Source organism: Micropterus salmoides, unplaced genomic scaffold (assembly GCF_014851395.1).
Source record: "Micropterus salmoides isolate LMB-PRFRI ecotype aquatic unplaced genomic scaffold, ASM1485139v1 Ms_hic_scaffold_16, whole genome shotgun sequence".
In the NCBI taxonomy this organism is placed as follows: domain Eukaryota; kingdom Metazoa; phylum Chordata; class Actinopteri; order Centrarchiformes; family Centrarchidae; genus Micropterus; species Micropterus salmoides.
In genome coordinates, this window is record NW_024040707.1 from 29,088,308 (window position 1) to 29,114,509 (window position 26,202).

Here is a 26,202-nt window from a genome sequence, read left to right on the forward strand (position 1 = left end):
AAGATGCAAGGTTTGATGCAGACTGCTGGGGCATGCACAAGCTGGTCGGCGGCTCACGACATCAACTTGTGGAAAACTTGTGCCATTTTTGCAAGTGTTTGTTGTAGTCGGCCATGTTGTGATGTGAGGACTTGATAAATCTTGATAGACAGCACTGCTGGCCATCTGTGAAAGTACAGGTGCTGGTCATATATTTAGAATATCATCAAAAAAGTGAAAAGTATGAACATGAAAAGTATGAGCATGTACAGCACTCAATACTTAGTTGGGGCTCCTTTTGCCTGAATTACTGCAGCAATGCGGCGTGGCATGGAGTCGATCAGTCTGTGGCACTGCTCAGGTGTTATGAGAGCCCAGGTTGCTCTGATAGTGGCCTTCAGCTCTTCTGCATTGTTGGGTCTGGCGTATCGCATCTTCCTCTTCACAATACCCCATAGATTTTCTATAGGGTTAAGGTCAGGCGAGTTTGCTGGCCAATAAAGAACAGGGATACCATGGTCCTTAAACCAGGTACTGGTAGCTTTGGCACTGTGTGCAGGTGCCAAGTCCTGTTGGAAAATGAAATCTGCACCTCCATAAAGTTGGTCAGCAGCAGGAAGCATGAATTGCTCTAAAACTTCCTGGTAGACGGCTGCGTTGACCTTGGACACAGTGGACCAACACCAGCAGATGACATGGCACCCCAAACCATCACTGACTGTGGAAACTTTACACTGGACTTCAAGCAACTTGGATTCTGTGCCTCTCCTCTCTTCCTCCAGTCTCTGGGACCTTGATTTCCAAAGGAAATGCAAAATTTACTTTCATCAGAGAACATAACTTTGGACCACTCAGCAGCAGCCCAGTCCTTTTTGTCTTTAGCCCAGGTGAGACGCTTCTGACGCTGTGTCTTGTTCAAGAATGGCTTGACACAAGGAATGCGACAGCTGAAACCCATGTCTTGCATACGTCTGTGCGTGGTGGTTCTTGAAGCACTGACTCCAGCTGTAGTCCACTCTTTGTGAATCTCCCCACATTTTTGAATGGGATTTGTTTCACAATCCTCTCCAGGGTGCGGTTATCCCTATTGCTTGTACACTTTTTTTCTACCACATCTTTTCCTTCCCTTCGCCTCTCTATTAATGTGCTTGGACACAGAGCTCTGTGAACAGCCAGCCTCTTTAGCAATGACCTTTTGTGTCTTGCCCTCCTTGTGCAAGGTGTCAATGGTCGTCTTTTGGACAGCTGTCAAGTCAGCAGTCTTCCCCATGATTGTGTAGCCTACAGAACTAGACTGAGAGACCATTTAAAGGCCTTTGCAGGTGTTTTGAGTTAATTAGCTGATTAGAGTGTGGCACCAGGTGTCTTCAATATTGAACCTTTTCACAATATTCTAATTTTCTGAGATACTGATTTTGGGGTTTTCATTATTGTCAGTTATAATCATCAAAATTAAAAGGAATGAACACTTGAAATATATCAGTCTGTGTGGAATGAATGTATACATTATACAAGTTTTACTTTTTGAATGGAATTACTGAAATAAATCAACTTTTTGATGATATTCTTTTTTTTTTTTAAATGATATTCTAATTATATGACCAGCACCTGTACCTGGAACTTGCATATTGTATCACCTCCTGAGCAGTGCTAAAACGGGCAAACGTAAAACCCTATCACACAACAAAGGCTACAGGTTACATTCGATTGGTAAATGTCCTGCAGTGGAGGGCTATTAGATGTTATATCTGCCCACTAGTTTTGATCGGTAACTACAGATTCCTCAAAACATGCCTGGGCGAATGTGGCTTTTATTCAAATGAAAATGCAAACTGCTGTTTCTGAGCTACAATTTATCGGAATTCAAATTTAAATGCAAAAGTCCAGTTTGCATTTTCATTTTCAAGTTTAAAAGGGGCCATGCAGAGCTTTATTGTAAACAGATAAGATACATTCAGTGTTACTCACCAAAATGCTATACTGTAAAACTTAAATTAATAGCTCAGTCCCAAATACCCGCCGACCCCGTTTACTGGCCTGATGTGGGAACACATTTTGACAAATAAACACCTGCCTCGATTTAATCTGGTCTAGTTTTTATAGAAGTTCTTTGGATGTATAAAAACCTGTATGGTACAAGAGAGGAAAGGGAAAAAAAGTGACGACTGCCGTTATCTTTGAAGCGCTCATTAAATCCGAATGTGTCGCTTCCTTGATTATTTATATTCCTTTAGTCTTTAAGGGTCCACTGATTAAAAGAATCAAAACAGCTTTTCATAAAAATGAATCCAAGTTGTGAATCCTGTCATGTGAAGTCCATTGCTCTCTGTCTGCTAACTTTAACTAACACACTTCTCTCATCCTGCATCCTGTTTTCATTACGTTGCTGCCTTCAAAATAGCGCATAAGCCGTCTGACGGAGTTAGATCAAATGAATGACGTCTATTTGATATTATTTGATCATTTTTATACAATTAATGTTCTGTTTGAAATAAATAAACTGTTTCATAGTAGTTTTAGTTTTGTGCAAAAGGAATTAAAGGCCTGTCCCATATGGACGCATGTCCCAAATATAGGCAGGATCTTGGTCATAAAAAATATCCTTCTGATTAATAGCGGGGCGGGGGGGGATTTCTAGTGGTCAAACTCTACAGGGAACTTCCAATTAGCATATTATGTGCCAATTTGAAAATAAAAATGCAAGTACATTTCACATTCAGTTTCATTATAATTATGACAGGGTTTTACTTGGTTGTTTTCCTAGCAGGAAGCAAAAGTACTGTTTCCTCATTCAGTCACTGCCTTGCCAATGTGTCTATACATAGATTATTTGCTCAGGTCAAATAATGTGTATAGTATGAAAATGTACTGTTTGCATCTTAGACTAGGCAAGAGAAACCTCCATTATTATTTTTTTTGTGTGTCCAGATGTCTATAGAATCTGAGATGAGCCACCAAAGGTTTCGTTTCTTACTACAATCAGGGGTTTGGCACCTTTTCCTACTTTGTCATTTGTGTGTCTTGTGCAGCATGCGTTGTCACCCAAATGCATGATCACACAACCATGTTGTTTTCACAACAAAGAATGTTTGATAAAACTCAGCGAATGACCTGCCTCATTGTTCTTATCCTCCCTACTTTCTTCCCTTCCTTCCCATTTGTTCATTCTGTCTTTTATTGTCCTTCCTTCCCTCCTTCCTATGATCTTCTTTTCCTTCACCCCCCCCCCCCTCTCTCTTTTTCTGTGCAGCATTCCAACCCAGGGCATGCAGGCCCTTTCCCGGTGGCATCCCTCCATAATGCCAACCCCACAAGTCCCACCAGCGCCAGTATGGCCGGGGCCCATGCTCACCGCGGCCCTACCAGCCCCATCATAGGTCCTATCGAGCTCATCCCCTCCGTCACCAATCCTGAGAACCTGCCCTGCCTACCTGAGATCCCACCCATTCAGGTGCGCACATTCTAACCCATGTTCTGTGTGTTTGTTACATTCGTAACATTTTCTTTCACTTTCTACTTTTAGACTTTTTCAGCCAAATTCATGTTCAAATAAAAATGAAAGTTATCAACATCAAATTATCAGCAATTCTGTTATTTAAGAAAACATATCAAATGCAAATGTGTATATTAAATGTATCCCATAATTAGCATTATGATAACATTTTGAAACCAAGATGTGTGATGAAATAAGAGAGATTAAGAGAGATTCGATATAAATTCACAAAATCTTTTATAAGTGTAAAATGTACCTTGAGTGGGAAAGGTATGGGGAAGCACAATAACAAATTGTTATGTGATGCAGGAGTAGACAGATTAAACAAGCCAAAATGTCCAAATATTTGTCTGCTGGTGATAATTTACCTGGCTGAGGATCATATTTCATTAAAAGTATTGACCTCTTTAGTAACTTAATTTTCTATGGTATTTTCCTTGCCACTGTGCTTTTATGGTATCACTAGCTGGAGGATGCAGGTTCCAGCAACCTCGGACACCTCCTTTCTCGTTACATCTCAGCCAGCACGCAGCATCAGCTAGGCTCAGTGGACATGAACCCCTCACCTGGACTGTCCACACACTCGTCTGGATCTTCAGGTACCCACATAAAATACTGCTAAATAATCAAATGCGATAAAGTACTTTTTACATTTATGTAATACAGTGGATTAGCCACAAAAGCATAAAATAAAATAATTAAATGTATAAGCTATTCCTAAATTTAATTTCCAGAAAATTAACATATCATGATATATCTCATTACCATGATGAAAAAATTAAGTAGTGTAAAATATTGGCAGTGTTGTTCACCATCAAATCCTGTATATCCTTAGATACTGTGTACATTTTTATGTCCTTTCTAGAGAAATGAAACATTCATGTTCTTGTTGAATAAGAAGTGATCAGTGCTGCTTTATCACCTGTGTCATGTCTCATTTTTGTCTGCAGGTCTGTCGAATGCTCACACACCAGCACGACCTTCTAGCACATCCAGCACAGGCAGCAGAGGCAGGTAAGAAGATATGATGGTATTTTACTAACAAAACACCTTGTTTAAATTTCTAGAACATATTAACATGCCAGAGTCCAAGGTTACCGATTTTAATAAATGAACAAAGGACTTTTCCAGTGGTGCGGTAAACGTTGCAGCATGTAATTGAGCTATTGATCAATAGAAGCGTTTGGCAGATTCTCAGTGTTTGATGTTAAATTATAGGTTTTTGGAGGAGTATTAATGTGAGGGCAATTTTGAACTCCCATCAGTGATTACTGGTTTAATTTGACCACCTTGATGCTGGCATGTCTGTGCAAGGTGTTTACCAAAGAAAGTGTGTGTGCAAGAGAGAGATGGTAAATACCCTGTACTTGTACAGCACTTTTCTAGTCTTCCAATCATGTCACATTTACCCCATGCACACACATTCAAACACTGATAGCAGTAGCTACAGTGTAAGGTGCTGATCATCAGAAACACACCATGACTGCACAGCCGGGGATCGAACCACCAACATTTTGATTGAAGGACGACCCACACTAGCTCCTGTGCCCCAGCAGAGAGAGAGAGAGAGCTAAAGCCATAAGAGTGAGTCACACTAGTGAGTGACACTGCTAAAACTTAATTGGTCAGAGCTTATGATTGAGGTCATGCAAATATTTAGCAGGGATCAATAGACGGGTTTCTGTGCCACGTCATCACCGAGATGCGCGCGCAACCAGGGGTCAGAAAGCAGAACTCTGTCTTCGCGGCATATCAGTCTATCCGGCATATCTAGCTGCCGTGTTTGGGCAAATTACTCAGAAATTGTAATGAGTTACTTTTACTTATTACTCATTTAAAAAGAAACAAGATTACTTATTACTGGGTATTAAAAGTAAATAGTCACGTTACTCGTTAAGTTACAATTACTTTCAACCACCCCACCCTTAAAAGTGATGGAAAAGCTGTTTCCGTCACAGCGCATATTAGAAATGAATCCACTTTACTGGAACAATAATTACAAGCAGCCAAACTGAAAACACTGCAGCCTCTCAGACCAGAGGAAGCTGGATTGTAAAGGCTATGGATATAGGCCATTTAAAAATAATAAAAAACAAGTAGGTCCCTCCCGACATTTTAGCTAATTGCGTATTCATTACAGCCTCATTGAGTATGATTTTTACGAACGTTTTTAAGGCCACTCTGAGATAAAATAAGAGAAGTATTCAGTGCTTTTACCAACTCTCACCACCAACACCACTCTCTCCTGCCGAGTGGATGCTTCACTGGCAGCAGCGGCCGAGGTTTCTTTCTACATGCTAAGTTTCATGTTGCTGTGTTGCTTTAGCAGATGCTTCGACACAAAATTGTTTGCTGTTGAAAACTTTTTGCTGGTCGCACAAAGTTTACAACAGAAGACAATGTTCTTTGCAACTGCAAGTGTGACGCAGCTAGGACAAATGGCCATATTTACAGATGTGGAAAGAACGCCTCTCTCCCTTGTTCTCCCATTAGCCTTTTGGCTAGCAGCTGACTTGAACAACATTACGGCCGGCTTCACTAACCTGTAGCACGGTCGTGCTTGTTGTTGTTGTTATTATTATATTAACATTCAAAATTAAACACAAACAAACAGATCCAACTCTGAAATGGCAGTTTATTATTAAGTCAACAAGAATTTACAAACAATGCGAAATTTCCGTTGATTACAGTGGTTGACACAGTCTTCTGACCGGCTACCAAAGCAATTTTGCCCCCTGACTGGGCGCGTATCCTGTAGTATTTGTATACAAGAAACCCATCTATAAAGACAAGCTGCTGATGCTCAGAAACAGCAGGGCCAACATACTAACAGCAGTACAGCGCTGACTTCCTGTCACGTTTTGTTTTGACATTTTGTTTTGACCCCTTTTTGTGTAGCTTAATAATCTTAATAATCTTATGTGCCACAAAAGAAATCACCAAACCCCCCTTTGAAAATATGTCCTTTTAGTTTAGCCTTGCTTTGCATACTTTGTTAAACACCTGGCTTGGCCATTGTTCATTCTGAAGCAAATGGGCCAGATAAAACAAGCAAAACATGTTTGTTTGTCCTGTGCTCGACATAGGGACAAAAGTCTCTATGGTTATGATCCCTGTGCCCCAGTCACCAGTCTCAGTGAACTTAGTCATGATAATTAGTAATTGGTTTGATGTTGTTAACAAGTTCAAACAATTGCATTAATCATTTCTCCATGGTTTGTTTTTGTGTGTGTTTAAGTTGTAGCTCTGCAGGGAGGGTGGGGCCAGGAGGTGGAGCTGCAGTGGAGCAGGTGAGGGTGAAGCAGGAGCCTGGTACAGATGACAGCTATAGCTGTCCAACTTCTTCTCTGAAGACAGAGCGGGGGAAAGATGCTGGGAGGAGTGCGTGCATGGTATGAATACTGTTCTTCATTCCATGAGTTTTAAAACAAGCCACTGGGTTTCTGGATGTGATGACCTCATACTGTACTGATCTGCTATACTTGCTGGTAGCTGCTGATCTGTACTGCATTGTGCGCATGGTCAGCTCGTCATGTGCCTCCTGTCACAAGCGGTCTTTATTGTGGTAAATTGTGCATTAGCATGATTTGGACATTTTGTTCTAACATTTTCAGCCGCATCACTCTGCACTCTGTCTGACTTGTGCACAATAATTCCAGGCAGAATCACTTATCCATTAGAATCGATTATTCACTGTTAATTACTATCGAAGCATCGAAGCTCAAAAAATGACATTCGGGCCAACCCCAATAGCATCAGAGAAAGTCACAGACATCACTAAATAGATTTTAAGATGAAAGTTTATATTATATCACTTGGTGTTAAGGAGATGGGTGTGGAGAGCATTGACTTAAACATTGGTCCAACATTTTGTATAGCTGTGAAACTGGGTTGAGATCTGGTGACTGTAAAGGCCGCAGCATTTTATACTGACCAGATACTGACCTGTTGTGTTCAGGTGTTTCCTTCAATTTGTCCCCCATCTGTAAGTAACACAGAACATTGTGAAGATGATGAGGAAGATGGAAAATGTGAAATAAGAAAAGTGACAAAATAAACTATGCTCACTGTCATCATTCTGTCACATCGTTTCCGGTCTCCATACTTAATAGACAGTATTGTAAGATGTGTTTGAAATAAGACAAATTTTCAGAAGATTGTCATACTGCCTTTAAACAGTTTAATGTTTTTGTGTGTTTTCTCAGATGAGCAGTCCGGAGAACAGCCCCCTCCCTGTATTGGGAGCTGTATCTGCAGGCCAAGATGCTGTTAAGGCTTTAGGGGAGCGCATCAAAACAGAACCCCAGTCCGAGACACCTTGTTCTGGACTAAATGGCGCTAGTGTCGCCACCTCCTCTCCTTCCACTACCACAATGACCACTACCTCGTTGTCCACCGAGAACAACAGCAGCAGCACAGCTGATGCTCCGCTCACTAATGGAAACTTAGACAAGGGGACAGAGACCCAAGGGGGCAGGACGTCTGCTGGAACAGGCAGTTCTGATGTGAAAGAGGATGACCCAAATGAAGACTGGTGTGCTGTTTGTATCAATGGTGGTGACCTGCTGTGCTGTGACCGCTGTCCCAAAGTGTTTCACATGAAATGCCATGTACCTACCATAAAAATCTTCCCAAAGTAAGTTTTTAGTGTATTTTCATAACACAAGAATATCTTGTTATAACGATGTGTGAGCGGACATTATTGAGTAGGCTGCGTGACTCACTTTGCTCACTAATACTACTCCAAAAACACTGTGTCCGTGCGTTTGCTGCATCATGCGGGCAGTACACGTGTGCTAGAGTTGAATAAGCAACAGTTGAAAAGGAGTGAGCAAACAGCAGCAAACTATGTCGAAATCGGTTGCCGTTAAATACCACAAACTAACCACCGCATGGAATATCAAGAATATAAATAGCTTCGGGAGTCAGCTGTCCATGACAGACCTAAACCAGCCAAGATACCAACACAAAAACAAACTCTGGTTCAAATGCCCTTACACTAAAGACAACAGCTACAGACTGAACTCACGGCTAAAGCGACAGATGAAATGGTTTACTCATACTTGCTGGTGGCGTGCTGGTGATTTCAGTGTTTTTATATTGTTTTTACTTAAATGCCTCAGTTTTAGTTACATTAATAAGACCTGTTCCCATTAATATCTTTAGTAAGCAACAATTAATATCCTATTATTAACCATTCCTGTTGGGCTCCCAGGCAATAGTCGGGAAGCACAGGTCCTAAGTCGATGTAACTTTGGGGCTAATCCCCTTTCACACTTTCTTCAACAGTTGGCAAGCAACACATGGGAGCTCTGCTTCAGTCTTCACCGACCACTGTAACGTCCACTATACATTACTGCTAAACTGAGGGCTTATGACCCATTGCTCTCTGCTCTGATCTGCTCTGCTGTCATTCACCGGTGCACTGTTCACATACACACGCTCGGTCTTCTCCCCCTCTACCACACACACACGCTACGTTACTTTTGAGTCAATAATACCCCTATGACCAGTATCTGATTATTTTTTCAGTGAGGTAGCCAGTGATGGTTCCAATTTACTTCGCTTTGATATTGATACATCAGTCTAAACCTAATGTCTAAATACACCACTCTATATTATTCTGAATTTTCTGGATCATTTTGTCCATGCCAAACAAAATGAAACATAATGTTAACTTAATGTCATCTATGTGTTTTTCCTTTTGTTTGTCCCCCCCCCCCCCCCCACAGGGGTGACTTTCTCTGCACGTTTTGTCGGAGTCTCACCAACCCCGAAATAGAGTACTGTGACGACAGCAGGAAAATCAGTGGAAAGCAGGGCCTGACTACTGAGGACCAAAGGGTCAGTACAGCCACCACATACCCTCAAAGGCCTCTTCATGATTAGTACAATGCAGTTAATCATCTTTCCTCCTCTCTGCAGAGATGTGAACGCCTCCTGCTGCACATCTTCTGTCATGAGCTCAGTGTGGGCTTCAGGGAACCTGTTCCTAGCTCTGTAAGTAGCTTTATCTAACACACACACACACTACCTGATGGTCAAGGTCCTTCATCTTCTGTCCTGCTCCCTTACTTCTGTTTCTTATGTGGTGGCAGATGTTCACCTTTCCTCCTATGCTGTTATTAGTCCATGCCTGCTCTCATCTTTGTTGTTGTTCTGCTTAAGCCGACTGTACACAGCCACAGAGATGTTGGAAGTAGACACGCTTGCCATTTGAAATGATGTCCCGTGTGCTGGTATTTTTTTCTTTAAATTTATTACATGCTGCATAGTATATTTCTTCTTTTCTGTGGTTAATCATTGATTCTATTGCCCTTAACTCATAAAATCCTTTTGAGACATGCTTGTAATGAGCTGTACCAATTAATGTAATTTCCCATACATAATTGTCCTGTTGTTGGCAAAGCAGGTACTTGACAATCGTAATCACATCTGAGATTTCAAGAAGGTTGAAAGGACGGACTCAGGGGAAATATGACTATTTATATTTGCAGTATTTACCACATGCTTGGGGCAGGTGGAAGATGTTCTTGTTGAGCTACATCTGGTCAGACGTAAAAAGAGACCCAGCTTGAAACTAAGGGATATCATGGGGCAAAATGCAAGTGTGTCAGCAAGACATTGAAACCATCTCTGACCCTGGAATATAACCCTTTTGTCTTACTGCCTTTTGATTCTCCTTTCTTAATTCTCCCCTTGGTATCTCCAATGTACTTTGTTGTATGCCAAATTGCAGCTCACTACATTATGTCAACGAATTCAAACTACCCCTAAAAGCACCAAAATGTTGGACTATTTCCTAAAACCTTCTGCCTTTTGAGTTGATGTTGGATTTCTCCGTTTCTGTTGCTTCTGCCAAACTGCAAGCCACATTGTCCTCCTTTTTTCATGTTCACTACAAAAAGAAAGTTTTCGCCATCTGCTGATATAGTTAGACATGTTATCTGACCCACTTTTGTTCGCCCAGGTGCCGAACTATTACAAGATTATCAAGCAGCCCATGGACCTGAAGAAGGTGAAGAAGAAGCTGCAGTTAAGGAGCTCTCAGTACTACCAGTCCATCCAGGAGTTTGTGTCTGATATGCGCCTTGTCTTCAAAAACTGTGCAAATTACAATGAGGTGAGCAGCATGATTCTTGAGCCTGCTTTGGGGAATGGCATCGGCTTGTGTATGTGCATGCAGACAAGGGTTAGACTGATATCAGTTTACGTTTAAATTGCTGCCAGCGAAGTAAATTGCTTGGATTGAATCATTTGACTATTTTCATACCCACAAATACTAGGCTAACACATTACACTTTTAAATTAATTTGCAAAAATGTGAAAGTGGACAATGAAATGAATAAACAACGTAAATATACCAGTGTTGAGGCCGGAGTTGGCAAACCAATATATTAGTCTAACCTTATGTGAAGACACAGCCTGACATTGGAAAAGGAAGTGGTGCTAAGGGTGTACATAGTTCTGTACACCTACTAACACTGGCTGTGGGAGTGTAAAGGCGTCACTGTCTTAACACTGGCTGCAGGAACACTGGCTGAACACTGTCTGCATAACAATGATAAATCACAAGTTTGGTTTTTATTGGATGGCTGTTGTCACTTGATTATTTTACTTCATCTTTAAGCATATTTTATAGGGGAACTATGTATTTTAATGTATATTGGATGTACTTAGTTTGATTCTTTACATTTAGATGTGGGTGTGAGTATCACTTGAATTGCTTATGATATCATGTACCCTGTGTGTTTGTAATGGAACACAGTCTTTGTTTGATATTTTGCCTAGATCTGTCTACTATAATGGATATTGTATTTAATCATGTATTATACCTTCCACCACCTGAGGGAGCGTGCTTCTGTTTTATCAAAAAGTGAACAATATCTCAAATGACAACCAAGACTACCCTGAGGCATCACTTCATTTGTCTACGTTGATCGTAAATGTTGTGAGCCTTGTAAGACCTCACCATGCATATGATGTTATTATGTAATCAAAATTAACAGCAAGTAGGGTTCTCACTTGAGAAGGGTGTTGGTAATGCTCCATACATCTTGTGATTTGCATGACTTAACAATATAGAGAGGGCTGTTTCAGCATGACAACATCACTATAATGTAATTGAATTATTCATGTTTTAAAGTAATTAGTTAGTCATTAATTAGTGAGTAATTACTCACCATTCAGGTATCCTAAGGCACCACCCATAGCAACACATAGGAAGGATTGAAGCTCTTTTAATTGTTCCATCAAACAATTCTTAGTTATGAAAAAATGATACCAACAAAATATAGAACATAAAACTATAGACTTAAAAAAGGATAGAGGGAAGAAAGAGTAGAAACAAAAAAAAGTTATGATGTAGTGTATTAGTTGAAGCCTTTGATATTGTTAATAGCATTCCCAGAGAATCCTTTTCTTACACTATCAACATATAGACCATTGAATAATACATTTATTTGCACTTAAGTGGTAAAGAAACTTCAAAGAGAATGGCAAGAGCTGTTTTTTTCTTTTTAAAATAGGAAATGTGGCACACTGCAACAACATGATCACGCGTTCTCTGTAGTGACTAAATGGAAGACCTAAGACTAAGTGCAGACTTGACTTGCTGTTAATTTCTACAGTATCGGCTTGCACACCTCGTAGGCTTGAGCACAGTAGGCTGTAAACCGATTTCTGATCGGTCATTATGTAACCTGCCTGTGCTGTGAACTCTTTTCTTCCCCCCTGCTGCTTCACTGTTTGTTGTAATGTTATTGCCCCTTTTTAGATGTCTCGAATAATCCAGGTTTATGATGAGGAGAAACAGATTAATACGCAGGTAAGCCGTTTCAAATAGAGTACAGATGTCCTGTGCCCTCCCACTGAGGCTCCAAGAAAGGTGTTTTTTTTCCCCCCCTTCATCTTAGCATAGAGAATTTATGAGCAGCAGACTTGAGCAGTCATGCAGTTTCAAACTATAAAAACTATGGATTATATTTCTTCCCATTCACTCTTAATGAAAGGTGGTAAGAGCAGGTGATAGACAACAGGGTGTCTGAAGGTCCTGAAAAGGTCTAAAAGTGTGTGTGTGTGTGTGTGTGTGTGTGTGTGTGTGTGTGTGTGTGTGTGTGTGTGTGTGTGTGTGTGTGTGTGTGTGTGTGTGTGTGTGTGTGTGTGTGTGTGTGTGTATTTGGCTCAATTTACTTCAAAAGGTCTTGAAACCAGTCTATTTAAAGGCCCAATATACTTTGTCCAAACTGCTTGTCGGATGGTTGGATAGCTTCGTAAATCCCCTACGGGTCTGTCGGACCATTTCAGAAACTTTATGAAACAGACAGTCCGACATTCACACCCACTTCACGTCATGATTGACCAACTGTGTGCAGATGTGAGGAAACGCTGGTTTTGAACTTCTTTCTAGCGCTTGTTAATCAAATATTTGTGGCACTTTTTATGTGTACAATGGAGAGCAACACTATAAATGTCTTCCCGGAGAGACTGTCTGAAATGTGCGCCGTTATCCCTGTTTTTTAAACGATTCAAGGTAATGTGTACATATATGTGAGTGAATATATGCATGTGAAAGCAGACGGTGAGATGATTCAAACAAATCATGACTTGCATGGCCCCTCATAGTATTTGGTTAATTTAAGTTAGCTGGACATGAGCGTCATTCCAGGCTTGAATTTAGTGTTCTAAGCTTTCTAAGACCAAGAAACTCCTGGCTGTGATAACACAATCGTTCATGTGGGTGAACTCCTGGGTTTAGGGGTTGTTTCCTGTAGCTGGTTCAAATTTTTTGTCAAGAATTGTTATTTAATTTACCAACTGAGCTAACCAGTGACACTGAAAACCGCTCTGAAATTATCATTAAGAAACGCTCCTGCCGACCCCTGTGTTAAACTACTGTTTTGTTATCTCGATCACCAGAAAATGATCTCGTTATCACGAGAAAACAACATTTGTTATCTTGAGATAATCATGGGAAAAAGGAGTAAGTACTTTTTCCTTTAAAAATGGAGATACTTTATTTTAGCCCTACAGGTGTATTCATTGACCCTTAAATTGTATGGAAGTATCTGAAGCCAGCCTTATTGAAAACTGAATATGGGAAATGCTTCATGGAGCCACAGTGGGGTGGGGCTCCAGGATATCTCTGCTCTGTACAGCAAGGTTGAGCCGGTGCCTCCCTGCCACCAGGAGTCTTAACCAGATCTAATTTGTCTCCTCATTCTCTGCTTCCTCTTCCCTGCTTCAACCCATTCATTCATCCTACTCAATGGTACTCTTACACCTGCTTCCTCCATATCACTCTTTCCCCCTCTTCCTCTCCCACCCCCTCTGCCTCCTCCTCCGGCAGGTGGGATCAGAGATGGCGATATCCGGCAAGGCAGTAAGCCTGTACTTTGAGGAGAAGTTGCAGGACATATTCCCAGGGCAGAGCTTTCCTGAAACACCTGAACTTGAGTCCCCGGACACAAAGGAAAAGGAGGAGCATGACGACACAGATGACTCTGAGGAGGACTTCGTACAGCCCAGACGCAAAAGGTTAAAAACAGATGATAAAGTGGTCCACATCAAGTGAGAAGCAACCACAGAAGAAACAAGAGAAGTGAAACTGTTTTCTTCACGTCCCACACTTCTCCTTTGTTTTCGAGGCAGCAAACTAAAAGGACGAGATTCGCTGTTCAAACTGCTTGGTATATCATCTTTGCCTTTTAATAGGATTTACTGTCAACTCCATTAGAAATTGGCCTTTGTCAGAACTCTTGAGGTCAGAAACATAGAAGAGCTGCATACCCTTTTTATTTCAGGGACACTCAAGAACTCGCTTGTTTGGATTTTGAAGTAGGACTTCTTTTCCAGTAGATAAGTTAACGATTGGTCCTTTCTTTTCTATCATCTGTTTTCATTTGTAGACTTGTTGTGATAGTTCCTTTATAAAACATTAAAATCAGCTATCCCCTGTTGTTAATGTATTATATCAATACTTTGACATGAAACCTACCAAGTATTTGTATGACTTTGTGGAAGCGTTATGTAAATAAGAGAATCTAGCCCACTGAAGGTGTTCCTACAGTATAAATGTTTGGGTGCGTCATCAATAAAAACCTGTCATTGAAATATATCAAAGAAAATGTGTGGTGTGGAGCAGGTTTGGTGTTGCCTGGAGCTCTTAAAAGAGCAGTTCTCCTAAATTGCAACAAGAAGAACAACAAAAAATGAAAACCATGTTCTCACTATAATTTTGATTTATTTTGTCCAGATTTAAAGATGCCTGTCTTGATACTTACAAATGTAATTTGCTGCATTTCATTGGATAACCCACAGACCCAACAGTAGTAAGTGAACAGGCGTTACTAAAAACATTAGACAAAGCAAGTTTATTTGTCTAGCACGTTTCATACACTAAGGCAATTTAAAGTGCTTTACATACACCGAACAAAATTATAAACACAACACTTTTGTTTATGCCCCCATTCATCATGAACTGAACTCCAAGATCTAAGACTTTCTCTATGTACACAAAGAGCCTATTTCTCACAAATATTGTTCACAACTCTGTCAAAATCTGTGTTAGTGATCACTTCTCCTTTGCTGAGATAATCCATCCACCTCACGGTTGTGGCATATCAAGATGCTGATCAGACAGCATGGGTATTGCACATGCCTTAGGCTGGCCACAATAAAAGGCCACTCGAAAATGTGCAGTTCCATCACAGCACAATGTCACAGTTGCAAGTTTTGAGGGAGCGTGCAATTGGCATGCTGACTGCAGGAATGTCCACCAGAGCTGTTGCCCATGAATTGAATGTTTCTTTATGATTCTCTACCATAAGCCGTCTCCAAAGGCGTTTCAGAGAATTTGGCAGTACATCCAACCCGCTTCACAACCGCAGACCACGTGTAACAACACCAGCCCAGGACCTCCACATCCAGCATCTTCACCTCCAAGATCCTCTGAGACCAGCCACCCGGACAGCTGCTGCAACAATCGGTTTGCATAACCAAGGGAAGTGAAGCTCATCTGCATGCTTGTTCCTCCTTCCTCCTCATTGGGGTCTCGGCCTGACTGCAACTTCGCACAGCCATTGAAGAGGAGTGGACCAACATTCCACAGGCCATAATCAACAACCTGATCAACAGTGCACAGCGTGAGGGAATATATACTGACCACCCCCCGACCACCCAATACGCACATTTTCAAATGGCCTTTTATTGTGGCCAGCCTAAGGCACACCTATGCAATACCCATGCTGTCTGATCAGCATCTTGGTATGCCACACGTGAGGTGGATGGATTATCTTGGCAAAGGAGAAGTGTTCACTAACACAGATTCTGACAGATTTGCGAACAATATTTGAGAGAAATAGGCCTTCTGTGTACATAGAGAAAGTCTTCGATCTTTGAGTTCAGCTCATAATGAATGGCCGCAAAAACAAAAGTGTTAAGTTTATAATTTTGCTCAGTATAGTACGCTAAGAACAGAAAGAGAAAGGAAAAAGCATCAAACATTAAATGCAAATAAACATTTTTAAACGAAATGAAAACCTTTAGAACTGAGACAAATACAGGAGGGCAAGATCGTTCATTCTGAGTATTTAAAGGGTAATTAAGGTATTATTTAACCTGGCTTTGACGAAATATATTAACTGTTTCTGGTTAAACAAAAAGGATCTTACTCTTGAAAAACAGTATCTCTTTTGAGATCCTTTCTAAAATGTTGTCAGACACTTAAAATAACAATCTGATAGTGTAAGTGCCAAAAACAAGCAATTTAGTGGACATACTTTGATGGAGTGCAATTGCCCGCAAGGATTATGTTGTTGCCCTGTTTCACTGCTGCCGACTTCAGAGCACTTGCTCAATGCTGGACAAATTTCAACAAATGTCCCAATTAGTCACTTAGACACAAAAACATGGGAACATAGGGTTAAGGTTGAAAAATACCTAAGTTATCCTTTAAGGTTCAGTAAAAAGCAGTGCATACAAAACCATTTTAATCTGGATTCAAAGGTGGTCAAAGTTGGTGCAAGTCTAATCCTCTGGAAATTGGTTCCAGCTCAGGTGTACAGTTACTAAATACTGTGATGGGTGGGTTGTATTCAAGGTTTATTGTACATTTATGTGTAATTGTACTACACAGGTCTGCACAATGTAATTAAAGTTGTAGCCCCCTTCACATTACACACACAGAACACATATAAAAATTTCAGAATAGAATAAAAGTAAAAACTGCAGTTATAGACATACATTATACAAGGTAATATGGTAATGTGCTATTACAGAAAGTTCCGTGTCATTTATTTATGGTGGAGTTGAGGCGTCTCACAGCCTGTGGAAAGAAGCTGCTCTGTCCTTTGGGCTTTCCTCAGGCACCTAACCCCACAGATATCACTGATGCTCATTACATGGCTACCAATGAGTCCTCTTGTCCTGGGCCATGCACATCCCATGCAAGTTTGTGATAATTGTAGTCAGTTTCTGTTGCTTCTTGATAAAAGTTAACAAGAATTTAGCCTTAAGTTTCCTTAAGAAATACAGCCATTTCTGAGCTTTCTTTACCAGGGTGGAGATATGAGATGACCATGTCATCACTGTGATGCTGATTCCCAGGAACCTAAAACTGTTGACCTGCTTCACTCAGCTCCACTGCTGCTTCACTCAGCTCCACTTTTATAAAATCACCAATCAGCTCCCTGGTTTTGCTGATGTTGAGCATGATGATGTTCTCTGTGCGACACTCTGCAAGATTGTCAATTTCCTCCCAACATGAAGTCTCAGCGTTGTTTGAAATCTGGCCAATGAAGGTGGTGTCGTCCGCAAAGAGTTCGCTTCATGTCTGGGTTGCAGTCGTGGTTGTACAGCATGAACGGGACAGGGCAGGTGACTGCTTCTCCCAGCTATCTGAGGTCTGTTTGTGAGGAAGTCCAATACCCATTTGCAGAGTGTGGTACTTAAGCACAGAGTGCCAAGTTTGACAATCAGTGTCATGGGGGGCTAGCTCTGTCCTGCTCCCTAGAAAGTGCAAAAGAGTGGGTGAGAGGAGGACATTAGCCAAGCTGACATCAATCATGGACAACATCTCTACAATGTGTGTATTATGTGCAATTATCCATTGTGGTTAAATCTGCATGAGTGAAAGGTGTATATAGTGTATTGCCTTTGTTTTTATTTATCACTCTTCCTCTACTTTTGACTTTAGCGCGGCTGTAACAAGTGAATTTCCCTGGTGTGGGAATAAGTTGATCTTATCTTAAAAATGGAGGTGAAGACACTGCAGACCTTCTTGGTACAGGGACGATGGTGGTTGTCTTGCAGCTGGTGGAACAGTGATACCGGTATGTTAAAAGCATCCCAGGAAGACATGCCAGTTAAGCCAACAAGCCAGAATACCAGAACCCTGAAACTGAAGCAGCAGTCAGCAGCACTGGTGTGAACAATAGCCTACACATGTGCTGCTACTGTGACCTGTCAAATGTCTTTATTGAAGTCTGCCAATTTGTGTAGAGTGCCATGACCAGTCTACACTACATACAGGAGTAGGCCTACTGTGGTACACTCTAAACTGTGAACTACTACTTAATAATAATAATAATTAATATAATAATCTGAAATACAGCAAACACAAGACATTATGCAAGGAATGAAACTGGACATTACATGTGGAATAGTCAACGGGGTCTATTTGAACTGCTATTGTATGACCATACAAATACCGTAGCCTCGATTTCTGCATTGCCTATTTCAGTTCCCTACCTTGTGTTGACTGCGGTTACTATTACAAGCACCTCGACACGTTAGAATACGTCTCCAGCGGTGGGAAGCAGTTGAGGAGAAGCACGTGACCACAGTGGAAACTGGACTTATAACAAAACTGAACGAGCTGACATCAGCGTGGTGAGGTGCTGAGTCGTCAGTCTGGAAGACTGTCAGCTGACACATTTTGCGTCACCTCAGAAATAACTTCTTCAACCACTCGTCCCTTTCAGTCATAGTCTGACGTCGGATTTCATGTTTTTTTCCCCCCAGGTAGGATGTTTTCTCTTGACAATTGTGTTTACCAATAGTAAGCAATGTAATGTCAAAAGATGATGCTTTCTCGTTTTTATGACGATGTAAAGTTAGTTTTCCCGCTTTAGACTTTAGTGTAACATGAAGTAAAATTGACATTATCAACTTTAGTTTTTTGTCTTGAAAACAAGATAACCTGGACAAGTAACGTAGGCTTGGCTATGACTAAAAGTAGGCTAATGTGATAACAACAATGACCTAATTGTGTGCACTTTAAATTTAACGGCGGCTGGCTTGACCTGCTTCTCTCAAACGGTTGTTCCCTTGATTGTAGTGCCAAACTACAGCTACTGTCACTGTGTAATTACACTCACAGTCAGTCCAACCATCTCTCTGAAGTTCACTGAGAAAATTTGCATACCTGCCCGGCCGGTTTACAAAGGATTGGTCTGGTTATTATAGGTGTAGGCATATTGCTTTTTCACGGCTGCACACTAAAATGCAAAGCTAGTTGAAGAATGTAGGAGGGTTAGGGACTAACTGAATTACCATGTGGGGAAATTAATCCACTTTAACAAGGCTTGTAGGTATGTAATGAGAGTATGTGAAATGTGTGAGCGCTGGAAAATCAGATTGGCCCAGTTCTTCAGAAAAGTAACATTAACATGAAAGCATAGGCTACCATTAGCTTGTCCAACAGCCTTAATACGTCTTTTAAAACTAAAATGTCTCGACGAGAGACTGTTACACACTGATGTTGATCCTGACCTGTGTGAAGCAGCAGACTAAAGGTTTCCCCCCGAAACCATAACACATCCTTAAAGGGAACGTTTCTGATGATCTCGATGTACAGCCAATGCTTGAATTGGACCGGCAGCCTACTCGACATTTTACACTTGTACAGTGACTTTTCCCGAAGTTCTTATATTGGCATTCCCTTAAATCGGTGCATGGGCACGTCTGACAAGCTGTCGGTCCACTTTTCTGGTCGCTTCAATTTATGCGGGCGATTCATAATGGCCCTAAATAAACTGCATTACCTAGGGGGCACTACCGTAAAGCTCACCTCTTCCCGTTCTCGACTGACTCACCTCCTTTAAGCTTCGTAAATACACATCCATTAAAGACAACTTGGAGGGATGTCTGCCACACATTCCCAACCCACGACGAAGTAATTAAATGGACAATAAATGTACATTCCCGGACCACGATTCAAAATTTTATTTTGAAGGTCTGGTTTGTTGTGGAGCCCACGAGCCGCAAGGTAAGTGTTGAGGTTTCATCGTAACGACCAATCAGCTCACGGACACAGGCCTAGCTTGTTTATGGGCTTCTTCCGTGTAACGTTAGGGGTGTTTGTTCTTTGAAGGACTTTGCCGGCTTGTCAGCGACCACACAGGCAAGATAAATGCGCTTTATTCATTTCCAGTTTGAGCATTTATAACGTTAGACGTGTTCGACGTAAAAGGCACAGGCGCGTGCCAGCTTTCCATTATTGAGTAACGTTAGTGTTAAGTTAGCTGTCGTTGCTAGCTAAGTGGCTAACAAGTAGGTTGGTTTGTTGAGTGAATTTTGTGTGGGGAAAATGTTTTCTAGCGTTACCTAATGTATAAATTAAGCTACACATAGTGTCTTGATGTAATCAGCGTGTCAGCTGCAGAGTGTGGATCTAAACAGGTAACCTTTGTTACAATAGTGTCAACTGGGAAAACAGCCTTATGTCGGGATTTGTGGTCCGTATGAGATGTTCTTTTCATGTTGACATGGAAGATTTGAGTGTGATTGAGCTCTGGAAACTCCACGCCTGTGCCACATGGTTGAGATATTTATGTCATTTTCATTTTATGCTCTCTTGAAAGCGCCATGTAAACATTGTTAGCAGGCTGGCGATTTAGTGAGAACTAAAGATGTAGAATAAGGATGATTTTTTTTGATGAACTGGATAGTAACAGAGGATTTTCTCTTCAGCAGAATATGTGGACAGACGGAGTCCCCACACAGGGTGCATTTTGGACCACTGAAGGAAACCTCACTTCATTGTGCCCTAATGGATCCAAATGGGTTTGGGAAGGGCTTGGGGAATGTGCCCAGGATGCGAGGGATATGGCCAGCGTCTACTTAGGCCTCCTGTCCATCTTCTGCTTCATGGTGTCTTCAATGCCGTAAGTGTTTGTGGCGGTGTCTCTGCCTCTCAGAAGAAATGCTCTTTTATCTGAACACAATTTCTATCTCTTTTTTTCGTGATCGCAGGCAATACTACAGCTCATGCAGAACAGGGAATATGCACAACGCCCTTTCTATTTGGTTTCTGCTGATGTGGTTGGGGGGTGACACTTGCAACCTGGTGGGCTCCTTCTTGGCAGACCAGCTTCCACTTCAGGTGATTTATAATGATATAATGATTGCCTCAGTGTAAGGGTGTTTCCCATGACACAGGAGAGCTGCAACTAACTAAGTTTTATCATAAATTAAGCTATAAATCTTAATCTTATAGAGCAATGAGAAATGCTCATTACAAGTTATGAAAACCAGAAATTACATTTGTTCTCATTCAAGGAAAAAAGTAGTTTTAAGGTTATGACCATAAAAAGCAAATTAATTGTCACATTTTTAGAGCTATTACCAGCAAATAATTGTCTTGATCCAATGACTTGATGAATGTTTTTCACTGATAATTTATATATCTATTGACTTATTCATTGCTTGACTATTGTCAAATAATGACACAAATAGCTTTGTGAATATCCTACAATACAATAACTTTTTTGTGTGAAGAAAATTAATATTTTCATGACTTGTTACATGTGTCTTTCTCCCTGTCATCCAGACATATACTGCCATTTATTACGTTTTAGCTGACTTGGTGATGCTGGCCATGTACTTTTACTACAAGATAAAGAACAGAATGGTTGAAAGTGAGTGGTTTTGTTGTGTGTTTACGTTTGTTTTACTTCTCAATTTTCATTTTTTAAATGCCGAATATAAGTACCAAATACTTTTTTTGTGTTGTGTGCCTTATTTGCATCTTAGTGGTCTTTTTGTATCCTCCATATAGGCCTTTGTTAACATATGGAATACAAATGAAATGAATAACCCCAAGCATGTATTTAATTTCTAGTCTTTCATGATTCAAGAAAGTCTAATTATCTTATCTGATATAGCTGCTTAATGAACAAGCTTCTTGTATCAGTGCTGAGGAACAATGATGCAACACTAGTCCAGACAGAATAAGAGGTGTTGGACATGTACCCTGTAATAATGTCATCACATGCCTCATGTTTGTTCCTGTACTGGTGACCTTTGACGCAGTAATCCTTGTCTGCAGGAATGTGTTAAGATGTCTTTCCTAGTATTAATGGTGAACACAGGTGCTTTCTCTTCCCCAGGCAGGATGGTTTTATATGTGGTGGGTGTGGCCTGTGTCCTGGGCTTCACCACAAGCCTCGCTCAACTCCCCGGGTTAGGCACCCAACAGGAAATGATTCCCTCTGGTTTCAGAAGTCGTGCCTTGCTCTCAACCTCCAAAGGTAGCTCTATCAAGGTGAGTCCTACCTGAGACCTGAGCAATGTGAACCAGTTATGTTTGGCTTTTTTCTGGTCTAATGTTTTGTGTGCCTCTCTGTCGCTTCAGGCTTTTACCACAAAAGAGATTATTGGTTTCTCCATCGGCTCAGTGTCGTCCGTGCTGTACCTCTGTTCCAGACTTCCCCAGATGTATACTAATGTGAGTATGACAAAGTGTAGACTGTAGGTGGAAAGATATTTACCTATACTAATACTTGTGCAAATACTAATAATAAATGAATAATGAAAATTAGAACAAGTACCCTCATAATAATTTTAAGTTTAAATCTGCACAAGTCAAAGTGAAAGAGGCAAAATTCTATGTAACTGAAAACTGAGCTGGCGACAACGAAAGTGTAAATACTGCACTGACAGAATGGACAGTTTCCCCCTGTAATCTGCTTATATCACTGCACATATCACTCTGGTGGAAAATAATGTGGTGACTGCCTAAAACATCTTCTTTAAAAGAATAAGATTTATGTTAATCCCACTACCCGTCCTCTCATTTCTGCCCATAGTTCAAAAGGAAGTCGACAGAGGGAGTGTCTTACTTTCTGTTTGCACTGGTCATCCTGGGAAACACCACATATGGCCTAAGTGTCCTACTGAAGAACCCTGATGAAGGCCAGAGCGAGATAAGCTACCTTGTCCATCACTTGCCATGGCTCATCGGCAGCCTCGGCACCCTCTGCTTAGACCTTATGGTATCCTTTTAAAGAAAGAAAAACATGGCCGTTGCTGCCAGGCCTCTGGGTTGCCCTTAATCCCATGTACATGCTACATTTCAGACAGTGCTGAGCCTGTAGAGATGACACTTCATCAGATTCGTTTAGGTCTTATGACTGCGTGCGTGGAAACGCAATATATAGTGTCAAATGTCCAAACACACATGGGGAAATTGGCTTGTAGCCAGCAAAGAATCAGGAGTATCAAATGTACACTGGCTGCCCCTTATTATTTGCTTTTTTTGCCAAGAGTTAGATGAGAAGATTTCTCTCTCTCTCTCAAAAAAAAATATCCATATTTAATGGACAGACATGAGAGTGGTAGTAACCTGTTTAATTCTCAGCAAGAAAGTGAATAAATGTATTCCCAAAAATGTCTAAACTATTTCTTTAGGAATAGTGCTCACTAGGAGAATGTACATGGCAGCCTTATAAACCCAGAGACTTTTCAGTAATGAAATTCTGGAAAAATACCACCAGGATCCAGGTTGTCTGCGTTTCAATTTTGGTAATTTGACCAAATGCAACTTTATTTTAGAATATGCACCAGCTAAAATAACAAAAGGGTTCAAGCTACATTTTGATACAGGACACAATCAGCAACGAGAGTGCAATAGTTAGGCAATAATGCAGGATACTCGTTACTTTATATCGTGTGTGGAGAGAGAGATTTTATATATATATAATAGTGCTGGGCAATGATGAATCACGATTATGAAAATCGGATGATTTCCTGCGATGCGCAAAATTAAATAATGAATTCTAAAGTGGTGTATTGCGCAGTTTTAATTTAAATGTACTGCTATATAACACAAAAGTGTAATAACGTGGTTTGTAAACACTTAACAAATAAGGTGCTTTTTCCCAGCAGTATTCCCTTTACACAATAGCAATAAAATATTTCTTGTAAATCTCAACTTAAACATTAATGTAATCAAATCAAATATAAAACCTGAGCTATTTGCCACTGCCAGGGCATTACCTTTTATCTAGCTTGTTAAAACAAGTTGCCATCAGAGTCCGGAGCCACGATCAGAACATCATAACAGGCACCTTCTGATCTTTATCAGGGAGCAGCATAAACAGTCTGTCCCTGTTAGAGTGAGGTGAAGTGGTCGAGCACAAGGCGTAGCGACAAGCGAGCGTTTTCCCGTGAAACTGTCGCGGTTATACTCGTCTCACGCACACGCTGCCGAAGTTGAATTGTCTTGAACCTTTTGTTTGCGAAGCACAGCACAAAGTTTGTGACTTTCCATAATCCATTACTGTTTACTAAATAGGACATCAACAGGAGGGAATTCGCATTGCTAACACCACTAGATGTAGGCCTATCAGTTAAAGTTATGTAACCTGTAATTTTAACTTAAGTTAAATAGGCTACAACGCTTGTCTCCCTGTCTGATCACCGGGGCAAAGAGCAACCCCGCGGGGCCAAACGATTACGTTGTGATTTTAAGAACATTCCTAAGACCGACATCTTCCCCAATACTAATCAGCATGCAGTGTGCAGTTATCCACTTCGCTATGGCATTTGATCGCTTGTCTTGCTTTTGTTTATCTACTTCTCCTACACACTGCATCCAGTGTAGTCTGCCGAAGCCTCCCTCCACTGCTTGTTTGGGTGATTAGCAGTCTGATCAACATGCCACCTCTCCTGTGACCCATGCTTTGACTGTATGTGTATTCAGCCAGTGAGCAACGAACCTTTAAAATAATAATAAACGTGCGATAAAATAATTGTCTGCGTTAATTAATGCATTAATGCGATAACACGTTAAACGTGCCCAGCCTATATAGAAAAAAAAATATATATATATATATATATATATATATATATATTTAACACATTTGCAATGAATTAAATTAGAAATCGCTACACAGAGAACCTGGGACGTTGGGGAGTCCTGGGGACATATAAAGCACTCACAGTCTTGCATTCGGTAAAATATATTTTTCTTAACACCATGAATTAGGGTGTCAACAAATGATTTGTCAGTAACTGGTTTAGCGTTAGACTGATTATTTCCCAGGATTTCTTTAGATTTTCTTAACAGTGTTTTTCAGATCTCCATTCAGTTCATAATTTACCGCAAATCTCCGGTGGATGTGGGCATCGGCCATGATGAGACAGCGCCTCTGATGGGGAGCTAAATCAGCAACTGAACTGGTGGGACAGTCAGTGAACCCTCCATATCACATTTTTAACAACATCAGGACAAACCATCATGCATTTTAGTTAAATGTTATAGTTGTATTTATGCTCTTTTTTTAATGTTTACAATGTGCTTTCATCTGGAAAAGTACTGTGGCACATGAATTTCTTCACGTGGGTTCAGCTGCGATGTGATTTACACTGCTCTTAATGTTCGTGGTTCAAAGGGACGATTGAGGGTTTAAGGTATGACACATGGATGTTAACTCCTGCCGACCTGAACTCCTTCTCCTGATTTTAGGTCCCATCCTCAGTTTGATGGCAGACCTCATATAGATGTCAGAAACCTGCTGGTGAGGGTGAGCGGACCGCAGAAAGGTTTCTCTGAAATGATTACAGAGTTTTTTGCCAAAAACTTATGACAAGTCATGACACTGACCACTGCATGAAGGCCTGTCTGATCTTGTTTACAGTATTTCATGTAACTTGAATCTTGAATCAGTGATGTGTCTGTGTGTCAAAGAAGAAATGTTTTGCAAAATAGTGTGAATTGTATTTTGTAAAGTTTTAATTGATGTTTACAGCAAGGGTCATAATTAAAAAGCAAACTTACACAGGTGTTCTCTACCATGTTTAATTTACACATTTTTATTTTCTCTCTCTTTATGTTTTGCACATCTATAGTTTGTTTTGTACTTGTATTAAATATTTTCAGTGGGTTGGTGTAATGTAAAGTTAATAAATACTTTTCTATATTCCTTTGATTCTGGGTGAAGTGTTGATTGAATCATTTAGTATTGTCCCAATTACTTTCCTAATGGTGTTACTGATTTATAAATTTTATTCTAACTGCTCCTTTAGAGAAGAAACACTCCCCCATTAGCTTCTCCTCCCCTACAGTTTACTCACTTCAACTCCCACTTTTTTCTGCCCTGCAGAAGTCAAGGCCTGCTGTTGGCCTTGATGTTGACCTATCACCCTTTGCCTTCACTGACCTCAACCCCCAGCAACTGTGTTTGACCTGCTCCTGGGAGGCCTTGACAGCCGCGTTGCTTTTCTTCATTAGCACATTTACGCTGGTCTCTCAGTTACACCCCCGCATAGACACTTTCCCTCACTATTAAACATAATGCAATGATACGCAGAACAGTAAGGGCCCACCCACTGAGGAAGCAAGGTCAGTAGAGAAAATATCAAGGGTTCAGTAAGTGTGTGTGTGTGTGTGGTTGTGAAACAGTGGCAGAGAGATTGTTAAGCGGGTTGGGGAGTTAGCAGGAAGAGCC

The 26,202-nt window shown here is 40.8% G+C and overlaps 2 protein-coding genes and 1 long non-coding RNA gene across 16 annotated transcripts in view; 2 read left to right on the forward strand and 1 right to left on the reverse strand.

Moving 5' to 3' along the window:
- trim33 (tripartite motif containing 33) overlaps window positions 1-14,588 on the forward strand; it is a 33,218-nt gene extending 18,630 nt beyond the window's left edge. Inside the window, exons 11-21 of one of the 4 annotated variants that reach the window (XM_038723284.1) lie at window positions 2,908-2,964; window positions 3,230-3,430; window positions 3,939-4,071; window positions 4,423-4,486; window positions 6,711-6,864; window positions 7,678-8,108; window positions 9,205-9,316; window positions 9,398-9,472; window positions 10,443-10,595; window positions 12,249-12,299; window positions 13,821-14,588. In XM_038723284.1, the coding sequence (XP_038579212.1) occupies window positions 2,908-2,964; window positions 3,230-3,430; window positions 3,939-4,071; window positions 4,423-4,486; window positions 6,711-6,864; window positions 7,678-8,108; window positions 9,205-9,316; window positions 9,398-9,472; window positions 10,443-10,595; window positions 12,249-12,299; window positions 13,821-14,045 (1,656 nt within the window). In that variant the 3' untranslated portion in view covers window positions 14,046-14,588. The remainder of the gene's footprint in view (window positions 1-2,907; window positions 2,965-3,229; window positions 3,431-3,938; window positions 4,072-4,422; window positions 4,487-6,710; window positions 6,865-7,677; window positions 8,109-9,204; window positions 9,317-9,397; window positions 9,473-10,442; window positions 10,596-12,248; window positions 12,300-13,820) is intronic. The other 3 variants (XM_038723285.1, XM_038723286.1, XM_038723287.1) reach the window with 3 other exon arrangements.
- Window positions 14,589-16,556: 1,968 nt separating this feature from the next.
- LOC119905910 lies at window positions 16,557-19,695 on the reverse strand. 2 transcript variants are annotated; one of them, XR_005444904.1, is made up of 2 exons: window positions 19,244-19,695; window positions 16,557-17,782 (listed from the first exon to the last, which is right to left on the reverse strand). It is a non-coding gene; the product is annotated as an uncharacterized LOC119905910 (long non-coding RNA). The 2 variants fall into 2 exon arrangements; XR_005444903.1 differs by lacking the exon at window positions 19,244-19,695 and adding an exon at window positions 18,221-18,358.
- slc66a1 (solute carrier family 66 member 1) lies at window positions 18,356-25,681 on the forward strand. 10 transcript variants are annotated; one of them, XM_038723290.1, is made up of 9 exons: window positions 18,356-18,493; window positions 20,444-20,637; window positions 20,726-20,855; window positions 21,303-21,390; window positions 21,862-22,016; window positions 22,107-22,199; window positions 22,561-22,746; window positions 24,832-24,942; window positions 25,221-25,680. In XM_038723290.1, exons 1-8 carry the CDS (start codon window positions 18,476-18,478, stop codon window positions 24,916-24,918), a joined length of 951 nt encoding a protein of 316 aa, XP_038579218.1. In that variant the 5' UTR covers window positions 18,356-18,475; the 3' UTR covers window positions 24,919-24,942; window positions 25,221-25,680. The 10 variants fall into 10 exon arrangements, with proteins under 10 accessions (XP_038579218.1, XP_038579217.1, XP_038579216.1 ...); XM_038723289.1 differs by having other exon boundaries at window positions 24,832-24,934; XM_038723288.1 differs by having other exon boundaries at window positions 24,832-25,681.
- The last annotated feature ends 521 nt before the right edge of the window (window positions 25,682-26,202 follow it).